The following is a 26939-nucleotide window of genomic DNA, read 5'->3' as shown; positions in this document are numbered from 1 at the left end:
GACCCTATCCCTCCAAAGCACTTACAACCCCTCCCAGCCTGATCTCATCTTTTGATCCGTCTTTCTGTGACCAGGCTAAGTTAGCTCCTGCTGATGAAAGGAATCCAGAGAGGAGATTCAATGTGGAGAAGGGTTACCAGAAGAAGTGAGTTCTTCCAAAAAAGGGCTGCTTTAATCTCCACCCAGACCAGTTATACAAGGCCAGCAGTTGAGACTGCAGTGGAGATGTGCTGAATAAATTTCTTTGGGCACATTCTTTCCCTGGCCAGGATCAGTCACTTTGGGGGCTCAGCTATCTGCCTGCCTGGCCCTCAGCAGAGAGGAGACTATGTGTCCATCATGCCTTCTACAACCCCTCACAAGGCTGACTTTCTGCTACATGTACAGATCTTACATAAATCTGGCCCTCGGTTTCTCGACTAGCCATGGCCAGCATTAATACACAGTTCCTGGGGCAAGGTGCCCCTCATTGCCACTTACAGTAGCTCAGAGAAAGACATAGGTTGTGCTAATTTGGTCATGAGGGGGTTTACAGAAACCTCCTTACTAGATAATGCAGATGCTAAATGGGACATTGTATGATAAAGAGAAGGCACAAGGAGGGTAGAAATGGTGAGGACAATAGGACACACATCAATTCTAGTTTTAGCCAGGCAAGATCAAACCCAAAAGGGTCACAGATGGAAAAGATTTATTAGACCCACTAGTCCAGAGGTCTGCAATGTCTCTAGAGCCAAATATGGCTCAGTATGGAAGCAAATATGGGGCTATTTCTGTGCCTGGTTGCTCAAATTTTACTATCTCGACATTACCGGTCATTTGAATGAGATGAATCTGAAGCTACAAGGGCAAGGAATTACAGTCCTGACTGCAGCAGGCAGTGTATGGATTTGAGTCAAAATTGACTGTCTTCATCAAAGATATCGAGACAGGCAGACTGGCACATTTTGAAAGATTATGAATGTTTCATGATTCGTATCAGAGTCCAAATTACAGCCTTGATTTGCAGCAGCTTGCCAGGTTTGTTTCTGAGCTCCTAATGGGTATTTAAGTCTTGTTTTGTTGTGCTCTATTTAAGTTTATGATTTGGCCATATAAAGCGTCCGTTGAAGAACTGGATTTGACAGTCGTTTCAGGCATCTCAGTCAGCGATTTGGAAATGGAAATAACAGATTTCAATGAGTTGGATATCTGGGTAGGAAAATTCATCATGCTGAATTCTGATTTAGAATGCCTTGCTCGACAATGTGGCAAAACTGCACAAATGGGCTGACAGGAAGAAACTGGAGAACAATGATAATCTGATTTTTGCAAGCACAGAAGGAATTTCCAGTCACATACAACACCCTGTAGAATGTCATCTTGGCCTTACTTTCAATGTTTGGCTCCACCAATATGTGTGAGCAGGCTTTCTCTCATTTGAATCATATCAAAGGTAATTCGCACTCAAGATTGACAGAAGACAGCCTGAATGCGTGCAGGAAGCTGAATTTGACCAGCTATGATGTAAACTTCAGAGAAGTGGGGGGGGAGGGGGGAAGGCAGCAGCAGAAGTCCCACTAAATAAAGTCCTTGAGTACAATGTTTCATTTATGCTATTATTAAGCATGTTGATTTATCAGTAACATTAAGTTGTATATTTTCAGTCATGCAAATGAGCATTCTTATACTGGCTCTTTGTTGGCCACTTGTTCTGAATTTTGATGTTGTTTGGCTCTTTGGTTTGAAAAGGTTGCCGACTGCTTCTCTAGTCCATCCCTCAGCCAGTACCAGACTTGGATTTTTTCTCACTGCTAAAAATGATATGCTAAACTTCCATAGTTCAATAAAGGGAGTGCTTGTAAGGAAACAGCTGTGTGTTGCATATTACCAGCAGCTGACAAGGCACTGAGCTAATTTCTAATAGACATGAGATCATTGCCCTGACTTTTCATGAGTTCCTGATTAATTCGTGAATGGCTTTTCAATTTCTGAAAAGTGTTTCATGGATTGTGGGGGGGGGGAAGCGCCCTCAGAACCAAAAAGAAGACAGCATTGTGTGATTCGGGTGAATACCACACAGCAGCTGAATAGCTTAAACAAAGTGAATGGTGCAGTCCACAAATGATGTGACCCATTACACTCCTCTACCTCGGCAGTTTACAAAAAGCCTCCAGGGAGATTTGAAAGGCTTTAAAAATAATTTTTGGTTTTTACTTTATTGTTCCTATTGTACTGCTGAGGGTTGGATGAACAGGACTGTGGGTGTGATCTTTCTCACTCTTACTCACGAGCAATCCTCTGATGCAACAATCCACCACTGAGCAAGAGGCAGCCCACAGGGAACACAAAACGAAGAATTAAGTCAGTCACTCCTCCTAATTATAATAAAGTATAATACAGATGCTAAGGCAGGATTCACACTAGAGAGCTGGTCCCTTCCATTCTCCTACTCACTGTGCTGCAGAGAAACTCAAGCATGTACTTACTTTCCTGGGGAAATTACTGTGCTAGCAGTCTAGCCCTGGACCTTAGAAGGAGGCAGCAGTGTTCTCACATGTGGGGATTCCCTTAGGACTCAGAGTGCTGCTGACTTGCGTCCTCACAAGCTTCTGATGATGGCAGCTGTAGTATTGCAGACTCCCACTGAGGAAGGAATGAGGCCACTGTTTTCATTCTGATTCTCTCCAATGGGTTTTAATGGGACTAAAGCAAAACATCTAGTTTCTCTCCGAAAATCTCTTATAATTCCTTTCCAATGTTTGTATCTGTGACTTATTTCTCTGCACCTTCTACTAGTTTTTGAATGCTTGGTAAGCCTCTTATTATTCATAATAACAGCAGAGAACTATATTAAATGGTGCTTCATCAGACAAGTCTACAGTTAAAAACATGCAGAAAAAGTTCCTAGATGCCATCTTCATAATTTATTACAAATTCATTTTTAAATAAATTATTTTATATAACACAATTATTTGAAATACTTTATTTAAACAAATGTTCCAAGAAAGGATGTGCATTTAACATATGTTCACTTTAACTGCTTCTCTGAAAAAATGTCAGACAATAATTTAATATTCAAAGGGTCTTTATTCCTCTCTCCTCAAGTGGGTAGATGAGAATGATGTGCATATATTGAGAGGAGAACTGACTTCTGAAAAAAACAACTCATTCTAGATAGTCAGTTCCAAAGCTGGACCAGTCCCAGTGGAATCACCTGCAAAAAGTTCTGCAAACCACTAAGGCCCAAAGATTTGCAGCACCATTATTATTGTTTTTAGTCCTTAATGAACTAACACTTATGAAAATATCTGAGCCGCACACTGCCATCATTCAATCGGACGTGCTTGTCCTGCACAAACTACAATGTATTGCTTTAAGAAATAGATTAGACATAACACCACACAGAGAATGAACTCCCAATCAACTCTGAGGTGGAGAGGTCTGTCTCAGTTCTTCAAATCCGAGTCCACCAGTCGTTGAGTTTTTCCTGCTAAAAGAGTTAGGATATATTACAAAATAGCTACTAGAATTTTTGTGTAAAAATAATTTCTGAAGTCTGTTTTCCAGGCAAGTAGTTTTTTTAGGTTATTGTAAACTTAATTTCAGGGAAATGAGATTTTGAAAAAATATTTTAAAGATATAGGACACACAATTAAGTCCTCTTAATTAACAATGTTTCCTAAACCTAAGATAAAGAGAGCCTAATCCTGCACTCCTAATGTAGGCAAAACTCCTGCCTACTCTAATGTGAGTTTTGCCAGGATTTGAATCAGGATTATTCTCCTTTTAGGCAGATTTTAGCTTGCTTCAGTCACTCTGTGGCAGGACCCCCATTCCTGGTTTCTGCAGTACGCCACATGTGGAGAGGGGCAGATGGAACAGCTTTCCTATGTGCATTATTCCCTTCAAAACTGCACAGAGTCAATGGAAAATGTAATAGAGCTGAAGGCTTTATTACTTTTTCTATAGCTCGACTTTGTGCCACAGACCTCAAAACCCCTGAGAGGGGGAGTGACCTGGGAGGGAAACCTTGTTCATGAGCCTCCATTACAGCTGTACTTCCAAGGAGTATGGGAAGGTATCCGGGTCACTGGACATAGCATGGGAGCTTCTTATGGATCAAATGTCAGGAGTTCTGGGACTAAACCCTCTGCGCACACTCAGACACCAAACTCCACTGTGCCCATCCTATCTCCCCCCAAATATGTTCTGGGAAAAATTTGAGGAAACGTCCATGACCCAGACTCTCTGGCTTTCATGAATCTTCCATGGAAATAATTATTCTGGCCTATAGTAATTACCACCAAACCCGTCACGAGGATCTGCTGTTGTACTTCATTGCATAGTAGTTACTTTTTACATGAAATTTACCACCTAAGTCCTTGCTATATAACTAGTATGTATGTAAAGATATCTTATGGAACATATGGTGCTGTTAATCTGGACGTTCAGGAGGGATACTACAACATTTCAAGTGCCTTAGAGCTCCCCCCACCCTTAAATTTCAAGTCACTACATATAATTCTTACAGCCAAAATACGCCTTTAGTGTAACTTTGCAGTCTTCCAGCAGAAGCTATTACTTGCACTGTCAGTGCTCTGTGAAACTTCTCACTGAGAGAAGCACCTCTAGCCACATGGCAGCAGCCTCAGGGAGAGATGCCTGTAAAAATGAGATGTTTAAATAAGCTACAGGAGAATCTGGCTAGGGTGGAGACTATAGTACTTAATTTAGCCATACACCAGGTGCAGCATAAGCAGTGGCAGTGCAAGCCTCACCACGAAGTTTCCACGTGTGTCTCAATTTTGACCTAGCGAGAACACTTGTAAGTGGTGAGCAAGCGGCTCTGGGTCCATGTCTGTTCACCGTTTCACCTCTCACTCCAGGCAATAAGGTGGCCAATTATTGCCATATGTGAACATTAAGTTTTAAATTGTAGTTGGCATTTCAGAGAGAGTTATAAGCAGCATCTGGTCCAAGAGTGTCAACAATTGTCGCAGCAGCTGTAGAGAACAGGATCTACATAATCCTTCTTAAAGTCACTGCACACATTACAGAGTGTTAGGCTGAGGAGCAACTGAACGACTAGAACTCATGTTCCTCAATACTCACATAGGCTGAATCCATGCAAGTAGGGAATTTCCACCTTTCCTGCCATCCTTTATGTGCACCCTCCTCTTGCCAGCACTGGAGGCTGCTCACATGGATGCAAAGGAGAAAGAACTAGAGGGGCTGCTATCTGCAATTCTACCATGTCAGGCGGTGATCCTGTCAGATGTCTGAAGCTAAGAGCGACCTCAATATTTGGAGGCCTCATTGCAGGAGGTCTGGTGACAAGTGGCACCTCTCTTTTTGAGGCTCTACTGAACATAGATCCTTGTATGGTGTTGGGGACACAGTGCTACAGGAGAGGACACGTTTCAGGTGAGACATGACAGATAAATCTTAAGTGTAGGGTGGTCATCAATGATATTTTGGCTCATTTTGCAATAATTCCGGTGTCCCAATCCAATTTGAACAACAATAAAACTCTGATTATCTGAAAATCTAGTCACCATACACTGAAAACCTCAGTAATTTTTCCCAACTTAATAGCTGACCAGTTTTTTACATCTGCTACTAATGCAGTGTAATCCATCTAATGAGAGACTGGACTAAATTCTGTTCTCTCTTATGTAGCAAGAAAAGAGCCTAGAAGAGTAAGGCACTCAAATCCCACTAAAATTAAATGGAAGTTGGGCACCTTCACTTGCCTAGATCCCTTTGAAAACCTAACAAGAACTGTTAAACACAGTTCCAACTGCAGAATCTTTGCTGCCAGTGCTGAGGCATTAACTGGACAGAACTTCGCATGATGAGAGAGAGAGAGAGAGAGAAAGAAAAGGTTTTTTTAATGTAAACTAATTAAAGTGGATATGGTATTCTAGAGAAGCAATAAACAAAGAACTACTCTATGGTGTCACTTTTTTGAGTCTATTGGCTCTTAATGTGACTAGGTACTTTAAGAACACAAAAATATAGCTTGCTTAGGCAATTACATGTAAATTACAATTGTACAGTCAGGAAATAGGCCTGCTTAACAAACTTTTACAACAGATTCTCCTGAAAGAATACTATAAATGTATACACATCCTGAATCCGAAATAATTCCAGTAAATCTAAAGGTGAAGAGAAGCATTTAAGAAGCTTACCTTTCTGATGACAACTACTCAGCAATATCTTTGCTCCAGTGAACCATCCTGAGGGGAACTCCTCAAAGAGATGGACCTTCTTTCAAGGACATCATCAATTTCAGAATCAGTGGCTCCCTGAAAAAGCCTGTCTGATTAATTTTATTATTTATCTTCATAAGCACTGTTAATGTACTATTCAAAAGTAAACCTATCAGCTGTTTCTAGGGAAGTTAAAACAATTTATTATATATTCAGAGCAATAGACCTAAGAGATTGTCCTCTGTACTTCCCAGCATTTTTGGTCAGAATCATTTTAGTGAGATAGCAGCAAGTAATGCCAGCTTCAGTAAACTCTCTTGAACTATGTCTCCATCTAGAAGTTTTTGAAATTATGCAACAAGAACAGCTCCTGATTGATATAAGACATAAACTGAAAATAATGGGAAGAGCAGGAACAACACGACTACAAAAGCAGAAAAGAGCTGCAAGGTTTCAGGGAGGCAGTGTTGCTCAGTGGAATGAATCATACAGTAGTAGAACTGGAAGGGACCTCAAGAAGTCATCAAGTCCAGTGACATGCCCTCACAGCAAGACCAAGCATCTGATAGATGTCTGTCTAATGGTTACTAATGTAGTAATGTCTACTCCAAGCTTTCTCATTGATTTACTCTGTGGCAAGTCACTTAAAAAGTCAGGCTCAAGGTCATCTCTGGTGTAACTCCCCTAAAGTAGATGGAGTTGTAGCAGGGATTAATGTGGCCCTGGGCAGTGGATTTGCTCACTGGAGAGTATGAATGTTAGCAGTGTTGGCTCTGTTTGACTTCATGAGAAATATTTTTCTAAGCAGAATCACAGTGAAGTTACACATGATGGCACTAGAGCTACCTCTATACTACACTCCATTCTTGGCGGCATGAGTGTACATGTAGCTATACTCCACAATGAAAAGAACACCACTTTCACACTCTGATGTGTGGCCACATGTCAGGCTCTGGCAGAGGCAAGGCAGTGGGGCAGCAGCAGGACAGTACTCTGCTAAAAACAGCAAGTGTGGAAGGAAAGGCAGAGCTTGGACACTGAGAGCCATGTAGAGTATGTAACTCACTTGCACACCCACTCCCTTTGGATGCATCTTCACAAGGCTGGGCAAAATACAGCCCACAGGCCGGATCAGGCCAGCCAAAGCTTCTGATCCAGCCCACCACAACCCTTTAAGCCACCAATGTCCTGCAGCCCAGCAGGACCCTCAGGCAGGCTCCCTGGCTGTCTTGCCTGACACACCGCTCAAAGCAGGCTGGCTGCTGGAGCCATGTGCATCCCTGCAGTGCACACCCATTGGGGAGAGATCCTTGTGCACTGACCCCAGACCCACCACAATCCTTACAGCTTCCATTGGCTGGAAACCGGCCAATGGGAGCAGCCTGGGCCATGTTTGCAAGACAGTCAGTGCACAAAGCTGCCCTTCCCCAAGGGGCGCTCGGCATGCACAGAGACATGGCTCCAACAACTGGCTGCTTTGAGCAGCAAGGAGCTGCAGCAGGCATGAAGGCTGCATGAAGATCCCACTGGGCTGCAGGTCAGGAACTGCCTAGGTAAGTGCCTCCCAGCCAGAGCCTGCACCTGGCACCCTCTGGCACTGCAACTTCCTGCCACAGGTCCCTCCTGTCACAACGCAAACACTTTGAACCCCCTACCCCAGTCACAATCTCCTCCCAGACCCTGCACCTCCTCCTTTCCTCCTCCCCCAGGTCAGAATCCTCTCCTGCACCTACCCCCTCCCAGACACTGCACCCCTTCCTGCACCCCAGTCCCCTGCTCCAGGTCACAACCCCCTCCCAGACCCTACACCCCTCCTCCATCCCAATGCCCTACCCGAGCTCCCTTCTGCACCCAACCTCCATCTCAGACCCCACTCCTCCTCGGTTAATATCATGGAAGAGTGCAGCCCATGACTACTTAGTAAATTCTTGGAGTGCCCCCCCCCATCAAAAATTATTGCTCACCCCTGGTCTTTACTGTGCTCACCTAAGCCATGCCTCACTGTTTACACTGCTATTTATTCCCACACTAAAATGTAAATGGGATATACACTACAGGCTGCCAAAAGAAGCATGCAAGGGCAGATGAACCCTTTGTGATGTCAAGCTGTGACAGCAACTGTATGAATTTTAAGATCCAGAGTTCTTAAATATGCCAATGAAATTAAAAGCCTAATCCCACAACCCTTATTCATGCAAGTTCTCCTGCTGACTTCTATCATCTTGTTATGAGGTTGGTAGTTATTATCAGGGCTTGACAAGTGGCGGCGAGCCCTGCTCCCCAGCTGCGCGGTTTGGCATGCTGCGCATGTGCAGACTGTGCTGCGCATGCGCTGATAGTGCTGCGGCATCGTGCCGGGCTAAAATCTACTCACCACGGGCGAATAGATTGCCGTAACTGTCGAGCCCTGGTTACTATTATTATTAACCCCATTTTATAGATGTCTAAAGGGAGACTGAGAACACCAATTTCACCTTGCATAATTTCAGTGGGGATATTCTTATCAATAAGGGTCATTTAGTTTGCCTGGGGAGAAGGCATCATGGCTCTGATATACATCCTTTCTCTTTTAGTATGAATTAAATGTATTACGTGCATTTGTTAAATTAGAAATAAGCTAATCAGTGTGGAAAGCTTTGAGTACCCTGAACATCTAGGTGCATGACAGCCACAGAAAAGCAGGACTGTGAATTGCCAATCGCTTCCTTAGATGTATTTAAAATTGCTATGGGATACTCAGCTAGATCCACAAATGCTGGATCCCTACATTAGCAAAGAGATTCCTGCCAGTACAGGCAGTCCCCGGGTTACATGGATCCGACTTACATCGGATCCCTGCTTACAAATGGGGTGAGGCAACCCCGCACTAGCTGCTTCCCCCCAGCAGACCAGGGAGATGCAAAGCTAGCGTCCCATCCCCCCAGCAGACCAGGGAGACGCGGAGCGGCTTTTCTCAGCAGACACCTCAGCTTGAGAATAAAGGACTGAGGGAAGTGAGGTGTGGGAGAATAAAACTGAGCTCTGGAGAAATGTTTGGCTAGAGTTTCTCCTACAATATGTACCAGTTCCGACTTACATACAAATTCAACTTAAGAACAACCCTACAGTCCCTATCTTGTACGTAACCCGGGGACTGCCTGTAATGGCAGGCGGGTGATGCTCATATATGAAAAAAGGCACAATGCTTCAGAGCACTATTCATACGGACCAGCTCCAGAAGACTTATCAAAACAGCCTTTCTGCTTCAGCAACTGTACTGAAACCCTGTTCTTGTGTTAATTCATCTCTCCATGCCTTCGAGTGTGTGGGTTTTAACATTATTATACCTCTTTCTATCCTCAGTCATGTTCTCAATCCCTTCTCTAGTACAGCCACGGACACCACTGCTGCATTTGTTTGGTGAGCCCAAGACCTGTCTTTTCCTCCTTTACGGTACAGATGGTACTGGCGGTGAGACAGTGAGATAATACTTAGTCCCGACCTAGCCAGACATTTCTGGGTGAATATTCTGGATGCTGAAAACCCAGCTGGAACATTTATAAGTTACCCAGGGAAGTGAGAGGTTGAGTGGACAGAGAAACCTAAAAAACAGTGAAGGCCAGTATTGGCACTAGTTGCTCTAGAGTTACAACATAGATACTCACAAAGGAAAGTCTCTGCTTGGCCTGGTTTGAGGTTAGGAGACTCTGCACTCTCTTGTGGACCTTTTCCCAGTTGAAATGAGGATTGGAGTATAACCTGCAAAAATGTATCAAGCTAGTCACATCCCAAATTCTCCTCCATCATTAAGTCTTTTTATTTTCTCTGATGGAATCTTATTCATCATGTCCTTTTTCACACACTAACCAGTGTAAGAAAAAGCAAGATAGTTTCAAGAGGTGTTTGGCCCTCTTGAAACACAAAATGTATCACAGTTGTGCCACTGAGAATGTGACTGACTCTTCAGAGGACCCACTTAAGACGGAACTCGGCAATCTTTTGGCTGTCCAATTGCACAACTTAGTGGATATGGATAGCAAAGGCCCCTTGTTCAGTAAAGCATGTGAGAAGTTCCACTGACTTCAACTCACATAGTCCAAGTTAAACACCTATTTAAGCATGGGTGGTGGGTGAACCTTGAGCTGGGAGGCAAACCTCAGCCCCATCTCTTCCACCCAGCACAGGAACCAAGCCTCCCAGACCACAGCACAAGGCTCCAGCTCTCTCCTCCCCCGGCAAGCCACCTCCCACTGCAGGGGTAGGTCTTTATCCTCCTCCCCACCGCGTGAGCCTCCCCAGCCCAGAGCCGTGCAGTCCCAGCTTCTCCAGCCCCGGACTATGGGGACAGCAGGTGGCACATGCTCCCACACTCCCCAGCCCTGGAGCATGGGGAGGCCAGGTGGTGCACAGTCTTAGCCTCAAGGTGGCTGAATCCCAGAGGCAGCCTGGGAGCCATGCTGAAGCAGGAGGCAGAATGTGGGTGGGGCCTCTTGTACCCAATGCCTTCCCCTGCCTCTTGCACCCACCACCCATGGGTTTAAGTGTCTTGCAGATCTAAAGCACGATAGATATTTTCTTCTTTCTTCTCATTCATTCCCTTTCCTGATTCTTTACTCCATCTTCTCTTCTGTCTCTTTATGAACCATTTCCTCTCTCATTTTCATTGTTTCTCTCACACTCAAACAGGCAACAGCTGTTACCTGCAGCTGGTTTCTCACCAACCTGTCCCTTCATGCTATTTTTATTTTATTCTGTCATTTCCTTCCACTTCTAATTCTCTCCATTCATTTCTCACTCATGCACATTTTTTCCCTGCTCACATTTGGTACTTACTGATCATTCCTATTCCTTCACTGGACTTATGTTTCACTTGCCTTTTGCTAACATTTTCTCCTGTCTCCCCCTCCCCTGTGTTCCCCACTTCCTACTCTCCCTCACTCTATCCCCATTTCCCTTAAACTTTTCCCATCTCTTCAGATATCTTCTTTTCCCCACCTTTCTGTCCCCTTGCCATTGTCTTTTCTCTTCCACCATCCCTCCTCCCCCACTGCAGAGAGCAAAAAGTCAATAATCCAAAGAAGCCCTCTCCTCCCCTGCTGGCAGGATTCCCTTGCCGGCACAGAGTGTAGTCAATTAACTATAGCATCTTTCAAAGGCTGCATAATACATGGTTCTGCCATGTAACTAAATGCCCAAATTAACATTATTGCTAGAGCCTCCCGGCAATTTGAACATTCACTTTAAATCATGCCTAGTATGTCCTGAAGTGCAGGAGTTCTACTCTCTTGGGCAGGACCAGTGCATTGAGAACAAGTAGGAAATGAATAAGCAAAGTAAAATGTGTAGGATTGTCACCTACTGGTTAGACCAAAAGGGCAAACCCCTGGCTTCTCGCCTGCTCTGTTACTCCCTTACTTTCATGTAAAGCTTGTATATGTCCCAGGTACCCCTTTGGTAAAATGACCTATTGCTGTTTTCCCAACTCACAGAAGAGTTCTGAGGATTAATCAATGTGCTTTAACATTACTGAGAAGTAGTGCAGCTACACACCTGCTTTGACTGTTATAAGCAAAGGTAAGACTGCACCTTTATCCTTTGGGATATAAAGTCCATGAAAAAGGTGAATTTGTTTTCTTAAAGTAAATGAATATGAAAAGCACCACAAAGATTAGTCATATAATCCATAAACGTCAACCACCAAGGAACAACATATTCATTCATCAACAAAGTGCAGCACTGAGCACTATACAAGCAACTATGCTTTGCAAGCCAGAGCTGATCCACAAAGTGCAGAATCAACATATTGTTTGCAGGGCTGCACATAATAACAAAAATAATCCAGTTCTTTAAGTGCAGGCCAAATGATCTCCAATGCCACTCTGATGAATTGTCCCAAGTAAGCCTTGCACTACATCACACCCCAAGCTGCCACTTCATAATTGGACACAAAAATCTCAACTTTGAAACAATGACAAAAAACATCCTTAGGTTTAATGAGTTAAACTGTTAAAAACAATAATAAAAAAGCTGCCTAATTTTCTTGTTTGGTCACAGAGATAACCAATCTTGTTTTGATAAAACTCAGACCTAAACCACACATATACCAGTACCATTCATGCTGCTGCATATAATGAGACAAGTTTTCAAAACACGGCCTCTTCACACAATTATATTTTTGCACATTGGCATTTGCAATTGATTTCCCAATAGAAGCTCTGTCTGTGTGTCTAAAAGGAGCATTAAAATACCTGAATTGGGTTTGATCATATAAATGATATCACTTGATACATCCAAAAGATCATGCACACACAAAAAATCACATGTGCAGGCAATTCGGTGCAGGGCCAGCTCGAGCCATTCCTGCGCCCCGAGCAGCGGGCGCACGATGCATACGCGGCTCCACCCCCGGGCGAGTGGCCCTGCCCTCTGGCGCGCTGCACACCTTGAAGCGTGCAGCACCCCTTACAGCTGCCATCAGGTGCCCCCCATAGGTTGGTGCCCCGGGCAGCTGCCCGGCTAGCCCCCACCTTAATCTGGCCCTGATTGGGTGCACAAAAAAGGACACTTCTAAAACTTGGCCCAACAAGTTCAGCTTACCCTTGTGTCAATAATCAAGTTTCATGTGAGATTTGGACTTTGCTGAGCTGGTGAAAGCGGCCTCCTCCACATAAAAAAATCACACTACTACATCTGTGAAATAAGAGCTTTCATTTTTCTAAGTCCCCTCCCAACCTGGCTGCCCTAGAGGTATCAATGATTTTTAGTTAAATATTTAGGCAGTTGTGTGCCAAGAGAAGGCAGGTTGGGGGACTTGAGCACAGAACTAGTCATACCAGAAAATTACTGCAGCAGCAAAAAGAAAGGAAAGCTCTTTTCAAAAGAAATAGCAGGATGATTTATTAATCAGAAAACACCACTGCTACTTTAGTACCTGTTGGGTTGTAGAAGTAAAGAAGCTTGGATACTTAATTTTTTGAACTTCAGGCATCTATGAAAGCTCAGCCCTAGTCGGTTTTTTATAATAGTTAAAACTGAGCACCTAGACACAATCCTTTGCAACACAATTTGTCATATCTACATAGACAAAAATATTAGAGGATCCCTGTTACAGCACTGTGTTTTTCAGTAGTTGATGATCTTTTGACAATAAACAGCTTATTTTCACATGGCATACAATGAAGAGGAATGTAGCCAAACTAAGCTATTCTAAGTTTGAGATTAGTCAGTGCTTCCTTTTCACACAGAAGCACCCATTTTTCCATCCGCTACACAGACCTATAAATGGAAATAGTGTTCTATCTTTCTGGATTCTTCAGCCAACATACTACATGGAACCCAGCATTAGAGAATTAGAAGCAAACTGGATAAAAGATACTCCATAACAATCCATTCCTGCCAAAGACCTTGATCCAGTAAAGGACTTAAGCATCACTTAACTATAAGCATACACTGATTTTAATGTAGCAAAACTACTCAGCTCACATGCCTAAAGTTAACTACACCTGTAAGTGCTTTGCTGGATTGATGCCTAACAGAAAAATGATTTAACAGTTATTTTGACTGATCTCCAAAATGCTCTGTGTATGGAGGAGTCAGAGGGAAGGGAGGAAGGTGGTGGTAGTTAATGTTCTGAGAAACCAAGCCGAGACACAACTGTTCCTTAGATTTTAAGACCTTGGGTTAGGGACTGTCTTCTTATTCTATCTTTGCACAGCACTTAGCACACTAGGCTTCTGGCTCTATACAAATAAACAAACAATAATATATACCATTTTCCCCATTCTCTTAAGTCTCCCACATGCTCTCCAATGTGTAGAGCTTTTTCCATTTCTTCTGCAAAACATACTGACCCTGGTGGCAGCCTCTCCCTAGGCAACATGTGGTTGCCAACAAACTGTTCTAACCTCTCCCCTGCACTTTCTGCAATGCAGGAACAATGGACACCAGAGAAATTATTCTTCTCGTACTTTTGGCAACTAATTTCCCCACTCAGCCAAGACAATCAACAACCCTGAACATATTTCAGGGTGACAGGCAGACTGACTTCAGCAATATCAGCCTTCACTTGTTACTGACAGGTGAAAGTAAGACTCAGGCTCTAGTTATAGATAGATACATTAAAGGAAGACTGAAAACACTGGGACTCTTCAGTTTTAAAAGTCAAGTATCTTGGGACATGATAGAGGTATAAAAACTAATGAATGATACAGAGTAGATAAACTCTGCTACTCTTTCTCACAGTATAAAAACAAGGTGGACAGTCAGGGAAGCTTAAAGGCAACAAATTTAAAGCTGATGAGAGGGAATACATTCATTGTCTGTTTTTCACACAATGCGCCCGTTGTGTGTGCAACTAATTGCTACAAGATATTATTGGGGCCAAGAGCATATTTGTATGGCTAATAAGAACATTCAGTTACATCAGGTATGACTAAGAGGCGTTTACAGTATATAAACCTCACATTCCCAAGCATATGCCATTAACCATTAATTGACTGAGGATACCAAGAAACTTCTGTTAATGTATTTTCCCCCAATTGTTAGAACAGAGTTTCTTGTACCTTTTTCTCAAGCATCAGGTATTAGCCACTGTCAAAGACAGGGTATAGTACTGGACTAGAAGAACCACTGGTTTCCTGGTGTATTGCTATTCCTATGTTCCCATATATGTCCTCACAGCTCTGTAGCTTTCAGTATTCACTCTGTGAGTACTGTCAAAATGATCCATAGAAACATATCTGAGAGTTGCTTGAATGTGAATGTTTTTGGTCATTCAACATCACTGCTCCTACTTACAGCACCATGTCACTCAAGTTATAGATTTTTATTCAGCATTAATAACCTGTGCTGCAAAGAAGAGTGACTCCGAACAGGACTAGGTGATCTGTAACATGGGGAGGTGGCAAATGATGCGGTGCGGTGAAAAGTTAAATCCCCCTGAGTGGGAGAACTGAACAAGTTATTGTACTGTACTAGTTCATCCGTTTCAAGAGATGATGAATCATGGTCAGATGTGGTCTGTTCCTCTGGTTCCCTGGTAACCTGTGGAGCAAGGAAACATTTTTCTTTAGCGAGAAAGGACACAGGGAGGAGGAGAACAGGAGAAAGAGAGAGAGAGAGAGGAAGGGAGGAAACAGTGACAATCTGCAGTATTTGGTGGCAATGAAGAGAGTGGGGAAGACTGACATTGAAAACTCATATCTGTTAAAGCACCGTTGTGTGTATGAACAAACCCCAGCTCCAGGCAGGTAAATGGGAACACTTTGAAAATCTGGATCAAACAGAAGCTCTTAGAAAATGTGTTTCACAGCTAATAATAATAATCAGAATCTAACACACTGATGGACAGCTAATCATAATTCGTCCACAAAAGCTCATACAAGTCAATATTTCAGCAAGTGTATTTGTGAAAGTGTAATATAAACTAGGAACAGATAAGCATGCTGTTTCTACTGTCATGCTCTAAATCTAAATTGTGCTGTATAAGAATACAACTCCTTCTGGCAAAGTTGACTTTTGGTGTTGCAAGGGATTAAGCAGAAAAACAACACAAAGAAGGGCAGTGAAAATACCCATAAAAAACCTGCACCTGCCAGTTGGAAGTTTGCCAGTTAGGAGCTTTTTGGAATATCAACTTCAAGGTGCTTGTGATAGGACAACAAAGAGGTCCGTGTATGAAGCTTATAATTAAACACAAGGCCAGACCTTCTGCAACTATTTCACTCCAAGCAAACAACTCAATTCTCTCAGTCCCTGAAGCAGTCTGACTCTGGATATTGCTATTCAGTTCTCTGGCTAGAACCCAAAAGAAATTGTGTGGAATCCAAACCTGTTGCAGTGTGGCATGTCAGATTCTGTCCCACTTATATCCACCCAACCCACCTTGATTGAGTTAAGGGCATTGCTGGGTAGTAAAGAGAGCAGAATTTGGCACGCTTTCTCTAGAAGAGCCCCAAATATCTCATCTGATTGTTTGCCGCAAGAATGTACTTGTAAGACACTTTCCCATTTATCCTCCAAACAGGCTACGTCTACACTGCAGGCTTTTTGCGCAAGAACAGCCATTCTTGCACAAAAACTTGCAGAGCGTCTACACTGCACGTGTGTTCTTGCACAAGTAAATTTACAGTAAAGCATCAGAAAAGAGGGCTTCTTGCGCAAGCGTTATTCCTCTCCCCACAAGGAATAAGCCATCTTGCGCAAGAGCTCTTGCGCAATAAGGCAGTGTAGCCAGGCAACAGGGGTTTCTTGCGCAAGAAACCCCAATGGCTAAAATGGCCGTTAGAGCTTTCTTGCGCAAGAGAGCAATCACACCACCATGGACGCTCTTGCATAAAAACACATCTCTTGTGCAAAAGCACATGGCAGTGTGGACGCGCTCTTGGGCAAGAACTTTTGCACAAAACAGTTCTTGCGCAAAAAGCCTGAAGTGTAGATGTAGCCTCAGTGTGGCAACAGCGTAACACATGTCAATGTGCTCACTCATCAGATATTCTGCTATGGAGAAAGACTGAGGGGCACTATAAAAGGGCAAGATTTTCGCTCCACTAGTAATGCAGCAAAACAGAATTTGGTCCAGACTTACCCCATTGCTGGCGTTTGCATTTATTCTCAACTAATGCAAGGGCTGAGACAAATCTTAGTCAGAGCTTTTCCTGAGCAGCCCCTGAGTCTCAAGATCCTCCCTAATAGCTCTGGTCAACTCATGTGACTCTCTCTTTGGCTCAGGGAACTCTCAACCTTTTACATTCATGAGGTCAAGCTAATGAGCTCTTCCTAGCCTACCTATCAGGGCGAGTCAGCTCAGTTGCTTCGCTCCTCTGCACATGGGCCTGCGTGCTGACATCCGGTCATAAGTGCTGTTGGATAAGCTAGTCTCTGATCACAGTCTTTTTTATTCCATGGGTGGACGAGAGTGCCAGGGACTAACACTGACAGCACTATCTTGATTAAGCCAGGAGCAACTTTTCATAAGGCATCTCAGTCCAAAGTATCAACATCTGTTTTTACCCCATACCTCTCTTTTTTTTAGTCAACACTTCTGATTGGGTAAGACAGGCTGGTATTTTTGTTTCATGGGCATTTGGGAACCAAGGTGCAAACAGCAAACTCATTTTCACTAGTAATCTAAAGCAGGATTTAAAGCAATGTCTCCAGAAATGAAGGACACATACAACTAATCCCCGGGACGCCTCCTCAACCCTCTCTCCTCTTAGTACAAGAGGCAAAATCTCTAAGTTAGCCAGAACACAGCGAGAGAATAAGAGTGCAGTACACCAGTACAATGATCTGTGGCATAATTATCCAATAGCTAAAATAATTACATTTACATCAGCCACTTGGGACAAGAGAAATAAAGTCCTTATTACAGAACAACGTCATAGGATCTGCATCTCCTTTTCTGGAAATAAGTGATTCACCTGTGCTTCAATATTCATGCAATAGCAGCAGATCATTATCCTTTGATGATATTCCCTTCCAATCATATTCTCTATCAATTATTCTATAAGAACAGTGGGTTAGGAATTTTGCAGAATCTTAACATTCAGCTGTATCACTATCTACAAGGGAGCAAGGTGGTGATGACCGATTCTTTGATCTAAGAAGTTATATATCATGAGTGAGAAGGTTGGTACTTAGGGAGAAAAATAACCAGGATTCATTAACAGTGGTAGTAGGACAGGTTTTGAAAATTTGCTGTGATTTCCTTGACAGAAATCCATAGATATTTTTTGAAATCTACACTTTATTCATATCATATATAATTTTTCAAGAGCCATTTTATTTAGAGAAGAGTAAAAAGTGAACACTGGGGGCCCTTTTTGACTCCTAATCTAGAAGGGTATGTCTACACTGCAAAGTTAATTCGAAATAGCAGTTATTTCAAATTAACTTCAATAGCGTCTATACATGCAAACTGCTATTTCAAATGTAATTCGAAATAGCGGAGTGCTTAATTCAAATTTAGTAAACCTTGTTCTACGAGGAGTAACGCCAAATTCGAAATAGCTAATTCGAAACAAGTGCTGTGTAGACACTTAAATCAAATAGCTGGCCTCCAGCCCTTCCCAGTTTCCCCTGGTGGCCACTCTGGGCCAAACCAGGAAAACTCTTCTCCTCTCCCTAAGGAGCCCTTAAAGGGGTAGAGTCTGGCCACACACCATGTGCCAGAGCCAGGCCTGCCAGCAGCCGCAGCCCCTCACCCAGTGGCCACACAATGCCATCCAGTGGCAGCCAGCCATCCTCCGCCCAGTCCCCCAGCACCCAGAGGCCAGCCAGGGGTCGTAGACGGCGCGCACCCTCATGGACTAGTGCGGAGATCATGGACCTCCTTGAGATTTGGGGGAGGCCCCCAATGTCCATGATCTCCGCACTAGGCAGAGGAACGCGGTCGTCTATGGCTGCATAGCGGCAAGCATGGCCAGAAAGGGCCACAGGCATACCCAGAAGCAGGTGCGCCTCAAAGTAAAGGAGCTGCGGCAGGCGTACACCAGGGCCACCAGGGGCGGCGCTGCAGCAAGGGCTGACACCTGCCCCTACTTCCCCGCCCTTGACTGCATCCTGGGGGGCCGGACGGTCCGCGCCACTCCGGGGGGCAGCGAGCCGGGATTGGAGGGCCCTGACCTGGGCGCGGCAGAGGGGCCATCGTGAAGGGTGCCACGCCGGCAGGACCCCCAAGCTGTCCCAGCACCAGAGTCAGTAGGGTCATCCGGGGAGGCCACACCAGGTAAGTGCCATCACCCAGGGGCAGATGACCGTTTTGCGGGACCCTGGGCAGCATAATTCCGCGGGGCCCTCCCCTTTGCCACAGCGCATGCACAGTGACGCCATGCGCATGCGCAGCGGCGCCATGGCGCATGCGCGGGGCTTTCTGAAGCGCGGGGCCCGGGGCGGCCGCCCCGTTCGCCCTGCCCTATATCCGCCCCTGCCATCACCGTCCCCTACCCGGGGGGCAGGGCAGGGAGGGAGACCAGGGACCGCGTGTGGGCCTTGCCTACCACACATCATGCAGCAACCTGTGCATGTGAAAGCACGTGCCATGACACCCTTGGGCAGGTGGCTCCAGCTGCGTGACACCCAGGGGCCGTGGCCTGATAGACACACGCATGTGTGAAGAGACCTGACACGCTCCTGACCCCAGGGCGGGACACAGCAGGACGCCCTCCCTTCACACGCCCCCTCTTCACAGAGGCAGGGTACATCTCCCTCCACCTCAGCCGCACTATACATGGGACAGGGGCATGGGTGCGGTCTCGGGGCACCTCCCACTCCCAGGGATAGCCGGACATTCCAAACATGGCCTTTGTGCAAGCCCAATGGCTCTGACAATGCAGGGCACGGTCGTCCTCACCTCGCAGAGGGGGCTGGGCTTCACCCACTGTCCCGCCAGGGAGAACTGGCCACTTCTCTTCTTTCTCCACAGACACACCAGCTGCACGTGCAGGGTGCACTCTCCCGCCCAAGACATGCTCCCACACCCAAAGGCTCCGCAGGACCACTGCAACACTGCAGGGGTACCACGAGCAGCACCTGGGGGCCCTGCAAGCCCAGACCCACATCATGGACCCACTGGACCATGTAGTAAGGCATTTGATACGGTCCCGCATGATATTCTTACTGATAAACTAGGCAAATATAACTTAGATAGGGCCACGATAAGGTGGGTGCATAATTGGCTGGATAACCGTAGTCAGAGAGTTGTTGTTAACGGTGCTAAATCCTGCTGGAAAGGGATAACAAGTGGAGTTCCGCAAGGGTCTGTTTTGGGACCCGTACTGTTCAATATCTTCATCAATGATGTAGATATTGGGATAGAGAGTACGCTTATTAAGTTTGCAGATGATACCAAACTGGGTGAGGTTGCAACTTCTTTGGAGGATAGGGACATAATTCAAAATGACCTTAGCAAGTTAGAGAAATGGTCAGAGGTAAACAGGATGAAGTTTAATAAAGAGAAATGCAAAGTGCTCCACTTAGGAAGGAACAATCAGTTCTATACATACAAGATGGGAAGCGACTGTCTAGGAAGGAGCATGGCGGAAAGAGATCTAGGGGTCATAGTGGACCACAAGTTGAATATGAGTCAACAGTGTGATGCTGCTGCAAAAAAAGCAAATATGATTCTAGGTTGTATCAACAGGTGTGTTGTAAGCAAAACTCGTGAAGTCATTCTGCCGCTCTACTCTGCGCTAGTTAGGCCTCAGCTGGAGTACTGTGTCCATTTCTGGGCGCCACATTTCAAGAAAGATGTGGAGAAATTGGAAAGGGTACAGAGAAGAGCGACAAGAATGATTAAAGGTCTAGAGAACATGACCTATGAAGCCAGGCTTCATGAACTGGGCTTGTTTAGTTTGGAAAAAAGAAGATTAAGGGGGGACATGATAGCGGTTTTCAAATATCTAAAAGGGTGTCACAAGGAGGAAGGAGAAAATTTGTTCCTCTTGGTTTCTGAGGACAGGACAAGGAGTAATGGGCTTAAAATGCAGCAGGGGAGGTTTAGATTGGACATTAGGAAAAAATTCCTAACTGTCAGGGTGGTCAAATATTGGAATAAATTGCCAAGGGAGGTGGTGGAATCTCCCTCTCTGGAGATATTTAAGAACAGGTTAGATAGACATCTGTCAGGGATGGTGTAGACGGAGCTTGGTCCTGCCTTGAGGGCGGGGGGCTGGACTCGATGACCTCTCGAGGTCCCTTCCAGTCCTATGATTCTATGGAGCAGCAGGCGCAGGAAGAACGGGAGTTCCGGCAGGAGTTGCTTGCCTAGGGTCGTGCCATCTGTGCCCATCTGCAGACTCTGGTGCAGAGTGTGCTGCCTCGTGCCGCTGCCCCCAGCTACCATTCCTCCTCCCACTCTTTCTCCCCCTCCCGCCTCCACACCCTCCCCCTCAATCTTCAAACCCCCCACCTCAACCTCCACAACCTCCTCCCCACTCCCCCGGGGACGCCGAGGCCCTCGCGCCTGCTGTGCTGCGAGACATGTGGTCCGGTGAGACCCCCCATCCCTGAGCCCTGAGCTTCCCCTCCCCTTCTTCCCCTTGCTTCCCTCTTCCAGTTTTCCCCCTCCCCTCTCCCACCCCCTTTCTCCAGTCTCCCCAGAGGTTCATCCCCCCCCCCCCAGTTGTGTTAAATAAAGAGAGTTTATATTTTTGAAAATACATGTATTTTATTTGACATTAGGAAGGGGGGCTAGGGAGGGGTAAGTGGAAGATCGTGAGGGAGGAATGAGGCACAAGCCCCCACGGAGACTGTTAGTGCTCCTCGGGGCGGAAGCTCTCCCACAGGGCCCCCTGGATACTGACAGCCCCCTGATAGACCTCCCGGATGGCAGCCTGCAGAAAGTGCAGTCAGGCTGATGGCAACGCGTCCACAAGACGCACCAGAGTGCCCAGGGGCAGCTCTGTCTCCATGTTGCAGAGTGGTAGGGTGTCCCGAGTGACGGCAACCAGAGCACTCTGAGACACAAATGCTTTGCTGTCCCTCATCGAGGTAGACAAGCAAGCAGAGACACCAGAGAACTGGCTGTCCGGGATGGGGAGGTAGGGTCCCTTTAAGCATGGACCTCAGATAGCTGCAGGCAGCAGCCCCACACAGGAGGTCCTGACCTGGTGCCCTGCCGACTCTGGTTCCAGCCAGCCTTAACTCCGATTCAGAGTCCACTCAGTGTGGACGCGCTATTTCGAAATAGCAGAATGCTATTTCGAAATGCATTTTCTGTGTAGATGTGTTAATTCGAATTAGCTTAATTCGAATTAACTATTTTGAAGTAAGTTACCTCGAATTAACGTTGTAGTGTAGACATACCCGAACTGGTAAGGATATGGAAATTTCTACCTCTACATTAATCTGGCTAACTTTGGTGGTGACTGACAGGTGTCAAGATCATCTGTTGGCTGTTCAATGGTCTGTGTGACAGGATTTGGTATGACTGTGAACTAATGTCAAAATCAGAACAAATATATAAGCACAACTGGCACTAAAACATCTGCTACCGTAGCCAATGATTGAATAGGAATGGAAAATGGGCAACCTTTTTCCCTCTGTTGTCCTCTTAGATTTTGGCACATTGGTAGGATTTAAATATTTCAAAGTGAATTTACTAAATTGAAAGGTGGGAAATTGAAAGTACTGGAGATGGAGATTTCTGGACATCAGAACAGTAATGCGAAACTTCCTACGCTAGTCTACAGATGTGCATCAATTCAGACTTACAAGTGACCATGTAGAAGACGTAAGATGGTTCAGTCTTTAGATTTATTTATTTCTTGGCTTTCCTGCAAAAGTTGCTGTGGATACCAATCAATGTGTCAGTCGAGTTTCTTTTATGTGAATACCAATCCAAACTGAAGCTATTAACTAATTGCACATAGATGTGCATTAGCTTACCAAACAGCTGTCAGATAGTAATGATTTCTTGTTAATACCACTCTGAGGTAGAATGGAACGATGACTTCAGGGTAAATGGCTCCATATTCCATTACTAAAACTGTATGTTTGTTTAGGCCATGATTTCTATTATAATAGATTTCCATGTAGATTTGTCACAGATGTAGCATCTAGAGTCATAGGTCTTTGTCACCAAGGCCAGATCTCTGGTGAGCTAGATTCCTCTAAGGAGTTTTACAAATTTGACTCCATAAATACCCAATGTAATGAAGTATGGATAACTGGCCTGCGTTTTAAGTGGTTTCAAGCTATTTTCAGGGAAACATGAAGGATTTTTGCTGAAAACAATGTGACCTACAACTTTTTGACATTGTGTTCTCAACAAAAAATCTGTGATTTTTTTAATTTCCCCATAACTAGAGCAAGCGTTGCCTCATAATTTCCCATTACAGATAACCAGATGAGCTTTACTATTCCAAAAGCCATCAACTCCCTTCATTGAATTCTCTTTTTAAAATATATTGATTATACTGCTAACAGAAGAGACGTAATTTTACAATTGTTGTTTTTTACATTACCTGAACTGGGGCAATTGATGCTTCAGAGCTATCAAAAGATAAAGCTAAAAGAAAAAAAAAGATATTTCAACAGCTGATTATTAGTATTTACTCTTACATTACTACTTTCTTTGTTCATCACCATATTAGCATTGAACTCAAAAAGTAATCAAAAGAGGACTGCCTCATTTTCCTGGCACAGCCAAACACTTTCATTGCTTTAAGTGATGATAAAAGGAAGCTGCATACTGAATTTGGTGATCCTAGCAATTACCTTTTAGGAGGAGTTCTTGAACAGACAGACGGACGGACGGATGGGCAGACAGAAAAACTCTCTCAAATATATAGTTGATTAAAATATTGTAAGTACCTTGTTTCAATTGAAAGTCAAGAGAATTCCTTGCTGAGATCGTATTTTGTTTGGGATTTCGGTGAGGTAATTGTGTTGAAGCTTTTTCACCAAATGGGTTACAACTATCTACCTAAAATGAAAGAGAGATCGTAGGTCAGGGACAAGCTTTTGAGCTTCCTTCACACCCTTCTTCAGCAGGTCCGGAGAAGGTTACCAGAGGTCCAAGCTAAATACAAGGTAGAACTGATGGCTAGATTCACCTATGTTGTAGGAGACCACTTAAAATGAAGTGAGCACTTAACACTTCGGCAGTAGTAGGCCAATGGAGAGTGTTAGGCAGCAGGGTGGGTTACAAATACAGGCTGAACCTCTCTAGTCTGGCACTCTCTGGTCTGGCAACATTCGTGGTCCAGCATGACTTTAGTTAGCCGGATGTTCACTTATCTTGGGCGTGGCCAAGTTGCCTGTGGTCCCATAACATTTGTTTATAGCCACCAGTTCTGGCTCTCAGTGTTCTGTGCTCTTATTTAGCTCTAATTTACCCCTACATGTCTTTTTAAGAGCCCAGTAAGCAACGGAAGTGTTAGTAATGCTGCTAGACAATACTGATCTTCTGTGGTTTGGCAAATTCTCTGGTTCGGTACCGGTCAGGTCCCGAGGAAACTGGACTAGAGAGGTTCAACCTGTAGTTGTAATGGGCCATAAAACCAGTGTCTCTATTCATATATTCAGCATATGACAACAATCAGTATCACTGCAAACTACATAAAATGAAGGAATAATATGAAGCTCAATTTTTATTCTGTGAAAACCAGGTCTGGACATGAGCCTATTTGCAGCTGCTTATAGTCTACAAAGAAAATAATTTAAAAAATGGTTTCTTCCCGCCTCCCCTTCTTTCTTCCACAAGTACAATAATATACAAAAGAGGAGAAACAATATACACAGCACAGTGCAGACACTTCAGTAACACCACCTTGTTTACAAAACACTGGGATTGTGACATTATTGATGTTTTTATAATAAGGAAATGACCAGTACCATCTTGTTATGGAAGAGTGTATCTGGCACTAGACCTTTCACATTTCTTTTAAGAGTGTGGTTAGGAAAGTTTTAAAAAAATGTTTTCATCTTCATGAGGACTCAAGAAATCTTTCATGTTCGTGAACAGGGGATTCAAAAATATAACCCCTTCATGGATTGCAACAGGGTATAGACATTTACGATTATAAATGACCATTTAAAATAAATTAAAACTACAAATTGAGGAAATGACATATAGATAATGTAATGGATTGGCTGGTGTGAGATAGATAGATAGATAGATAGATAGATAGATAGATAGATAGATAGATAGATAGATAGATAGATAGATAGATAGATCTGTCTCTCTCTACCAGGATCTAATTTAGGCTTCTCTACAATGCCCATTACCTGAACATACAAATATACTGAGACAGAGCACTTTTCAGTCCCCCCATTTTCATTTTTGTGCATGTGTTATACACCTCACTTGGGCACGGTGATGCTTAATTAGCGAGTATTTGTAAAGTGATTTGAGATATTCAGAGGAAAGACCTCATCAGTGGCTTGTTTATGTCCTAAAGAATGAGATCTAAATGTAATTTATAATTTTATTCCATCTAAATGTAACTTTGGATTCTCTTATTAGTCATACAAACGTCTAATATTTCCCTGAATCTGCTAACTAACTGACCTCAATCCTAGAGATACCAGTGAGTTCCACAGATTAATTAAGCATTTCTTTTTACATTTTCAGATTTGCTGCTGGTTAATTTCTTAAAGTCTCCTCTTGTTCTAGCTTTATGAGGAAGGATGACAGGAGCACCCAATTTACTCTAATATCGTCACAATAATAAAAAAATTAACTTAGTGTGGCAATTTTAAGACTTACGTGTCTAACAACAAATGGTGGCCTGGTTTCTGTTTCCAGTTTGTACCCACCAGATCCCAGGCTTAGCCTTGATTGATGATGTTGGTTTGCTTTGCAGAGCTGACACAAGTGCTTTGTAGCTTTTGGAGATGGAGAGCGGGATCTTAATAACCTGGCAAGGCTCTTGCAGATCTTATTATCCTTTTTCTTTGTAGTCTTACATCGTGCTGGTGAAATGCTCCTTCGCCTGGGTGATACCGATGCAGATCTTTGTATCCTCGTTCTGTTTCTTCCCTGCCAGATAAATGAATTGGCTCATAAAGTGATTACCCAAGCAGAAACATGTACAGGCTATTTCCAAACCTCTCTGTAGAAGACAGTCGGCTGAGCAGAGTTTCAAGTCATCGGGGGGCTCCTACACATTTGGGAGCAGAATTTGGCTCTTTGTAGCTACAAATTAAAATGGGGGAGGGGTGTCTGAGACTCTGAGCTGAGAAGTGACATAACGTCAATAATTGAAAGCAGGGAGCGGGGACTCATGCCTCTCTTCTTTATACATCTTAAATGTATTTGACAATCTCTCATCCAGGGCTTGATCCTGAAAGATGCTGTTGGCCCTCTGTGTGGTGCTCTATAGTCCCAACTTCTACTGATTCAACTGAAGTTAAGAGCACTGTATACAGGCAGTCCCCAGGTTACGTACAAGATAGGGACTGTAGGTTTGTTCTTAAGTTGAATCTGTATGTAAGTCGGAACTGGCATCCAGATTCAGCCGCTGCTGAAACTGACTGCCAGTTCTGACTTACATACAGATTCAACTTAAGAACCCCAAGCGTCCCCAAGTCAGCTGCTGCTGAAATTGATCAGCAGCTGATTCCAGGAAGCCCAGGGCAGAGCAACTCTGCCTCGGGCTTCCTGTAGTCAGCGCTGGTAGTTTCAGCAGCGGCTGACTTGGGGACGCCTGGGGCAGAGCAGCTGGGGTGCTGCTGGGTTGCTCCAGTAGCGCCGCTCCTCGGCGCTACTGGACCAACCCAGCAGCACCCCAGCTGCTCTGCCCCAGGCGTCCTGATTCAGCCACTGCTGAAACTGACCAGCAGCGGCTGAATCAGGACGCCTGGGGCAGAGCAGCTGGGGTGCTGCCGGGTTGGTCCAGTAGTGCCCAGAACGGCGCTGCGGGACCAACCGGCAGCGCCCCAGATGCTCTGCCCCAGGGTCCACAACAAAAGCCTGGTCTGCTGGGGGAGGGGGGCACACTAGCTGCGCCCCCCGCCCCCCCAGCAGACCAGGGACACGGGGAGCAAAGCGGCAGCGGGGTGCCGCACCTCTGCGGCTTTGCTCTGGCAAAGCCTCAGAGGCGCGGGACCCCGCCACCGCTGCGGCTTTGCTCCCGGTGTCCCTGGTCTGCTGGAGACGGTCCCCAGCAGACCAGGGGCACCGGGAGCAGCTTTTCTCGCCCCGGAGGTCGAGGTGGCGGGACCGCTGCCTGCGAGCTCCGGGGCGAGAAAACCCCGTTCGTAAGTGCGGATCCGACATAAGTCGGATCCGCGTAAGTCGGGGACTGCCTGTATCTATAAAGA

General features: G+C 44.8%; 1 protein-coding gene across 3 annotated transcripts in view; it reads right to left on the bottom strand.

Moving 5' to 3' along the window:
• Positions 1-2894: 2894 nt before the first annotated feature.
• SPATA6L (spermatogenesis associated 6 like) overlaps positions 2895-26939 on the bottom strand; it is a 49307-nt gene continuing 25262 nt past the window's right edge. For 2 of the 3 annotated variants that reach the window (XM_075931633.2, XM_089779223.1), the window contains 7 exons: positions 25384-25656; positions 23487-23598; positions 23138-23181; positions 15016-15215; positions 9839-9932; positions 6174-6290; positions 2895-3472 (listed from right to left, as the gene is read on the bottom strand). In XM_075931633.2, coding sequence (XP_075787748.2) covers positions 6192-6290; positions 9839-9932; positions 15016-15215; positions 23138-23181; positions 23487-23598; positions 25384-25656 — 822 coding nt within the window. In that variant the 3' untranslated portion in view covers positions 2895-3472; positions 6174-6191. The remainder of the gene's footprint in view (positions 3473-6173; positions 6291-9838; positions 9933-15015; positions 15216-23137; positions 23182-23486; positions 23599-25383; positions 25657-26939) is intronic. The other variant, XM_089779222.1, reaches the window with a different exon arrangement.

This window comes from Pelodiscus sinensis, chromosome 6 (genome assembly GCF_052426305.1).
Source record: "Pelodiscus sinensis isolate ZL-2025 chromosome 6, ASM5242630v1, whole genome shotgun sequence".
NCBI classification, from domain to species: Eukaryota; Metazoa; Chordata; order Testudines; family Trionychidae; genus Pelodiscus; species Pelodiscus sinensis.
The sequence above is the reverse complement of the archived record's forward strand: the minus strand, read 5'-3'. Positions and strand labels throughout refer to the sequence as shown.